We start from the raw sequence: 6,837 nt of genomic DNA on the forward strand, positions 1-6,837 counted from the left end.
AAGCTGCGCGCTTGCCGCCGTGCGCCCCGCACTGGGGAAAGTCTGCCCACACGAGACCTCCTCGTTCTCATCTAGACACTACGGAGGGCATGCGGCGCAAGGCTCTTGGGGCGGGCCATTCCGCAATGATAGCGCGCGCAGTGCGATGACTAACATCCTTTGTTTTGAACGCATATGAAACGCAGGCACGAAAATACTCCTACTGAATTCCTTGGGCTGGACGCGCCATCCGTGCGGTGACCGGCGTTGCAGACGGGCCCGCGCACGCTGCATGTAAATCTCGGGTCTGCGGCTGCCTCTTTCCTCGGCTGCTGCTCTTCTTAGCCGCGCCCCGATGTTGGCCGAGTGAACGCGGTGAGCCTATCGGTGCCTCATTTGCGTTCGGTGCCAGGCCGCCATTTCGACGGGCCGTGAGTGACCGCGCGCGTGCCTCACGGATTATGCGCAGCCGTGGGCATCTCCGATAGGCGTCGATCGACTACGTAAGAAGCCAATTACCGGCCGAAGTGCATCTCAAGATGCTGATACCGGCGGTAATGCACTGCCCGTCGCGCCTTAGAGGGGCACCCCTCCGGGGAGCGCATTGCCCCCGAAACCTTCAAGCGGCTGCCTGTCGCTTTTACTACGTGTCATTCCGTGTGGCAATGCAAATGGCACGGAATTGTGTGCAAAAGAGGCACGGAACTCCGCATGCCTGGCATTCTGTGTGCCTCTGTGATGCATACTAATCTCTTATACGCTAACTTGCGTCACAGGTTCGGAAAGGCGTAAAACGTACCAAAGTGAGCCAGCGCAGGAGAAAATAATCCATTCTTGCTGTAAAATACGTGTGAGTGCGGAAAACTGCCGAGTCTAATTGTTCCGCTACAGCGCAGAGCAAATGACGTGCACACCTGTTGCAAGAAAGCTTGTGTCCTATTTATTGCCTTGTAAATAACCACCGTCTGCTAATAAGTGCGCCAACAGTAATAAACAACGTTGTAGTACAAATGATTTTGCTAAAAGTGTGAATTTAAGTGCGCTGTGCATTTCTAGGTTGATGCTTACCCCGCATAAACGCTTTGCGCGCCAATATAGTAAAAACACCTTATTGGCCTTATACAAAGGCACCATAGCAGCGACGGAGAGTCATCTGGGTTTTGTCAAGTGAGTGACAAAGAAAGTGTTGACATCTCCCTCAGTTTTGCAATGTGCCTGCCTTTCGTCACAAAAAACGTGCAGAACACACAGCTGAGGAGAATGCAGCCTAATAATAGCAGAAGACGGACACCTCATCGATTAACGCCAAGCATTCATGCTGGCACGCGAATCCAGCCTCGAAAGCTGGCTGCAGCGGTTGGCCAAGACAAGCGAGCGCTGCGGGGCGACTCACGAGCAGGAAGGGGGAACGAGGGAACCACATCTTTATTGAGGCCGACCCATGCATGCTTCTCAGGCGTTCGAGACCAGAAAGTAGGAAGGCGCCGGCAGGGCGGTGGTCTCCTGGAGCACAGCAACCATAATGTGGCGCGGGCCGGACACACGGGCGCGCACTGATCAGTTCTGCGTGACTGGCGACGAGGGAGGGCGTTTTTATTGGGAATCACACTTGCTGCGGCCAAGGGCGCGGCCGTCCCCGCCGCCGGCCGGCGCAACGGGACTCTTGCGGCAGCCCAGCTGGCGAGGGAGCGGAGACAGTCCGAACGGCATAACGGCATCGCGGCCGGCCCACGTGGCCGGCGTCCTTGGGCACCGCTCCAGACGGCAAGGCCGGACCGGTCCGAAGAAGATGCCGCCTGCCCCGGGGGGCGAACATGACGGGCGTCTACTTGCGGAAGGCGAAGTAGTCTCCTGTCGGGTCCTCCAGCCACGGGTAGTTCTGGGGGCACTCGACGCACGTGTGCAGTCGGATGGTCTCGCCGGGCAGTTCCCTGGTGGTCAGCGGGCAGGCGTTGGGCAGGCTGCAGTAGGCCTGGCCCTTGACGTCACACTTCTCCTTCCAGGGAGCAAAGTCCCGGATGGCCGAAAGTTCGGTGGGCTGCTGCATCCATTGCAGAACTTGCGTCATCGTCACAAAGAATACGTCGTTCTTGTCCAGCGTCTCGTCGATCCACTGGATGAAGGCATCAAGGTACTCGGGGTTGAGCTTCAGCCAGCCAGCGTGGAAATAAAGTCCCAGGGGCGCGCGGTTCGTCTTGTAGTGACGGTCCAGATTGTGGTTGAGGAAGTTGTAGAACTGTTCGCCCGAGATAATGTTGCTACAACTGTCCACCATAGCACAGCCAGCCAGCTCTTCATCGAAAGTGGGGTCATCCCGCCTGTCCAGCTCGTTCATGACCATCTCCCAGACAGCGTGAGATCGGCTGGGGCAGTTCTGACCGTTGCCATGGCACTTGTGGGGCATGCGGAAGTACAGTGTATAGGGCCACAGCGGCGGGTTGCTGAGAGGAGCCGCTATGGTCGAGTCGTAGAGGAAGGCCTGCTCTTCCATCATGAAGAATTGGCTGTTGCCGCCCACACGCAGGTAGGGGGCTCGCACACCGACGATCGAGTTGTCAGTGATGTTGGCGAAGCGCTCCATGATGAGACGAACACCGGCCATCTCCTTGGCCCAGGTCTCGGTGCTGGCCTCCGACCAGTACTTCTCTTCGTGCTTGTGCCTGCGCGCGCAAAAGGGAGAGGCACGACATCAGCAAAGCGGTCACGCACCTGTCGGCGCGGAACAAGTTTGTAACAGGCCCAACAAGGACAGCGGCCGAGCAGAACCACGCGCGCGATAGAAAGAGAGATAGGCGGCACGGAAAGACGCTCTCTTGCTTTCTGCACTGCACAGTTGCTTGTGCTGCTGTGGCTTCCTTGCGCAATAAAGAATTGCGCGTCAAATGCAATCTGGGTGAAGGCATTACACGAAAAGAAAAAAAAAACGAAACTGGCGTCAAATCGCCAGATGCCACTTTCGACACCACAAGAAAGTACTTTCAACTTTCACTTTGGCCGTGCTGTTTCCGCTCGATTCGCGTCCCCTGGAGCGACCCTCACAGCCTCGTCTCGGCGGCCTCGCCGAAGCCGCGCAGGTTCTAAATTGCCCCGTCGCTCTCTAAGCCCATAGATTCGAGTCCCCGCGATCAGTAGTGGGAGCGAGCCAGAAGGCATGACTCACGTGATTGAGTGCGCGGCCATTTCGTGTCCCCGGCGGTGGAGCTCTTGCACGGCGGAGTAGTTGGTATACTTGTGCGAGACGAAGAAGGTTGCCTTGACTTGGCAGCCGTTGGGGTTGTTGCGGCCCTCCTTGAAGATCTTCTCGTAGATGTCGATGTTGTTGTTGTTAATGGCGTCGTCGAAGGTGATGGTGATCATCTGCGGCACTACGTTCGGTTCGAGGCGGCCTGGGATCTGCGTGCCGTCAGCCGAACAGAAGCAGTCGGGAAGCACGCACTGGTTCTGGTCGCAAGGAGGCGCCCGGTTCGGGTCCTTGTCCACGGTGCAGGCGTTCTCGTCCGAACCGTCGCTGCAGTCAGGGTTGCCGTTGCAGAACATTTCCTTGGCAATACAGTCTCCATTTCCACAGGCCAGCTTGCCGGTCTCGCAGATGGGCTCGTCCGTGGCCAGAAGCGGCGCCACTAACCGCGGCTCTGCGCAGAACGAGAATGCGTAATTGTGGCGCAATGGAGTCTCACCATCAGGACTGATCGCTTCAAGCCGAAGCAGTAAGCCTAAATGTCGCGCAATCTGTGTGCCCGCTGGTCGCTCCTGCGCTTCAAGTAACAGCCTGATGAATGGGTTACATAGAAGGTTACATAGAAGTCAAATAATGGCGAAGCTGTGCCTCTAAAATGGTTCATCCTCTCATAGGACCCATAAGGAGCGTTATCGCAGTTTATAGTGGTAACAGTACTATTTGTTACATTTGGCCGCTTAGGCTGCAAAACGTAATCTCATTGGCCGGTTGTTCTGACGAGCATTTATTTTACTTTAACCAAAAATACGAATACCGTTTCACTAAGGTAAAAATGATGACGCAGCGGTGCTATCCCATTTGCACGAACTTCACCCAAAAGGTGGGTTCGAACATTGAGCATTATGTACTGTTCACAAACGAGGTGACGTTGTTGCGCAATAGACATCTTGTCAAGAGCGCTAAAGGAAAAGCGCGCCTTGTAAGCGAATGTTGGTTAGTGGCGCGCAGAGAAGTGATTATGCTTCGCGCCACCTGAAATCAGTTTCCCGAGAAACCGCTTGGTACTTCACAGCCGACTTCTTTTAATGTAACAACGCCAAATTATAACTTAACTGCTGCTTGTTTAGGATAGGTTTTTAATTAAAGATGGGCGTCATTAGAGCTCTATTTTAGGAAACGGCCAAGGTTTTCAGGAAGGATGCAGAATGCGACAATATTAAAACTGTTTTTCTTCTCGTTTTTGTGTGTATACTTACTTAAAACTGAAAAAAATATCTATTAGGATCTACGCAAGCGCAGCCACACGACTACAAAGGAAAGCTGTACACACTAATATAGCTATCATTCCGCAGACATAAGGTCGAATGATCATCGATCAAATATTAGCTTTGTAGCGTGGTTCCCACGGTTGCATAATTTGTTCTAGAGCGCACAACGTTTGTCTGTAATATCTGCTTGTCGAGAAAAATAAGCATTATTTTACGGACTATGAGCTTCAAGCGTCCTACAGCAACTCCTCCAGTGAGCTATTTAGAAAGAAGGATGGATAGCTAGGAAAACTGGTAATAGTGCACTGTGGGTGGTACAGCGACTTAGCGCTCGACCTGACTATAGGGAGCAAAAGTCCGGTTTACGCCGGTGAAGCCACCCACAGCACTTGCAGTACCTCGAGGGCGAGTTCTTTTGAGGCTCACTCCTTTAACCAAGCTCCGGACAGAGCCGCTGGGAAAGTGTACCCCAGATACGGCTGTTGGCCAGCAGGGGCATACGCGAAGAGAACAACCGCACTTACTCTCAAGCTGTTCGCAGTTCTTGACGTTGGCCTTCCAGTCGCAAGTCTGTTTCTCGATGTCGAAGGCGAGGCCAGACGGGCACCGCAGCGCCAGCAGGCCCTGCACCGAGCACCGGACGACGTCTCTGCAGTCTTCGTCCGCCGTCAGGCGGAAGTATTCCGAGGGCGAGCGGCCCTTGCAGAGCTCGGCGTCATTCTCGATGTCGGTGGAGATCTGCCGCTTCACTATAGAGCTGGCCCGAGCACCTGTTTGGGGAGCGACGCACAGGGTGCTTGGTCGCCAAGCTTGGAACAGTCCTCGCGGGGGGTGTCACAGTAAAGGCTTCGCACAGACACTGATCTTCGAAACGAGCAGTGAACGCGTTTCACGAATGACGCAGACTCTAGTTTTTGCTCCACAAGTGAAGGCCCTACGAATCGCCTGTCTTAGTACCACACCCGGTGTGCAGACCATTTTGCGATACCAGTTTCAACCTCATTTTCTTTCTATTTGTCTCTGGTGCGCCATTCACCCTGCATGGTCGTGTGGTCTAGCTCACTGCGCAGGCGAGGCCAGCAAGCGCCTCTAGACGGCTGCGGAGGCGCGCGTCCACAAATTAGCATGCGCAAATGGTGACGTGGAAGACGAGGCGCCATTGCGAAGATACACCGCCCATACCACTATTCAAACTCAAGCTAGTTGCTAAAACGTTCAAGCATTGAGCGCAGTTAGCCATTACTCTTGCACCTGTTTTGCTTCAAGAGAGCATACTAAGCGCTAGACGTCGCGGCGGTTCAAAGCCGCGCTCAATCTAATCAGGATACAGGATACTGGTGTCATCTTTAACTGTGACGTTATTGCAAAGCTGTATCTTGCGGCGAACCTCTTTAAGTCTAGAATGCGTGCACACTAATCCACATAGACAGCTCTTTTGCAGAACAGCTACCATTGCAAGGATGCCGGCCGATAAGCGAGGCAGAAGGCAAAGCCCCCGCACGTGAGCCCCGGACCTCCAAGCGCTGCCTAGTTGCAGCGAAAACAGGGCCGACGAACCCAAAGGGCGTGGTCGAAGGGGTTGTCACGTGCGAAGTGGGCTGTGGCTTCGCGCGCGTCGACCGGAGCCGGTGGTCGCGAGGGCTCGAACCCAGGGGTTTGCCTACCGTGCGCTGCGAGGAGGAAGACGGCGAACAGCGGGACCGCGAGAGCCCCCATGGTGACAGCAGTGCAGAAGCCCGGCCCCGAGAGCCGGCTAAGCTTATATAGGTCCTACTTGGCACAGGGGACCCCCTTTCCCGCCGTGTTTCTGGGGCAGCCGCCATTGGCCGCGCGCGCTCCCACGTCAGCCGGCAACGTCCTCGCCGACGAAAGCGCGCCGAGGCGGAGGACGCGCCGCCGAGGTGCACCGCCTGGACCGGGTTCCCTAAATCTGCGCTCGCCGGCCGCTCTTTCTGGAAGTCGTGCGCTTGCTTGCCTGGCTACTTTTTGCGGGTGCGGAATGACAGGATGACCGTCTCGTGCGCTCCTTATTCGCGGCAGCCATCGCCGTCTTATCCTTTAGCTTCCGACGGTTGTTTCTGCTCCGTGGGTGCAAGAGTGGCAGATATTCAGATGAGCGAACTCTATCGTCGCCGCTTCCGAAAGTCAAACCAGCATAGATAATGTGGAGAGATTCTGTTACCTGTAGGATTGGATGCCCTCTATGCCGATGTTTAGATTGAAGCAAACTGCCAGAAGGCATCGGTGCATGATCAAGGAGCACTGGTAGCTCATATACTGGCTATAGTTTCGGGGCAAGGCAATTAAAGCTTTGTTTACATTCTGAGCTATAGATGCAGTAGCGAGGTTTTCTAGAGCTATCCGGAAACGAAAAAGGAACATAGGACGATGACATTACATCACCTGGAGCAG

The 6,837-nt window shown here is 54.9% G+C and overlaps 1 protein-coding gene across 1 annotated transcript; it reads right to left on the minus strand.

The window, feature by feature from the left end:
* Positions 1 to 1,386: 1,386 nt before the first annotated feature.
* On the minus strand, positions 1,387 to 6,241 carry LOC144127877 (chitin deacetylase 1-like). Its single transcript, XM_077660855.1, has 4 exons — positions 6,090 to 6,241; positions 4,950 to 5,195; positions 3,140 to 3,611; positions 1,387 to 2,639 (listed from the first exon to the last, which is right to left on the minus strand). The coding sequence occupies exons 1-4, from the start codon at positions 6,139 to 6,141 to the stop codon at positions 1,805 to 1,807; spliced, it is 1,605 nt and encodes a 534-aa protein (XP_077516981.1). The 5' UTR covers positions 6,142 to 6,241; the 3' UTR covers positions 1,387 to 1,804.
* Positions 6,242 to 6,837: the final 596 nt, after the last annotated feature.

Source organism: Amblyomma americanum, chromosome 4 (genome assembly GCF_052857255.1).
Source record: "Amblyomma americanum isolate KBUSLIRL-KWMA chromosome 4, ASM5285725v1, whole genome shotgun sequence".
Taxonomy (NCBI): domain Eukaryota; kingdom Metazoa; phylum Arthropoda; class Arachnida; order Ixodida; family Ixodidae; genus Amblyomma; species Amblyomma americanum.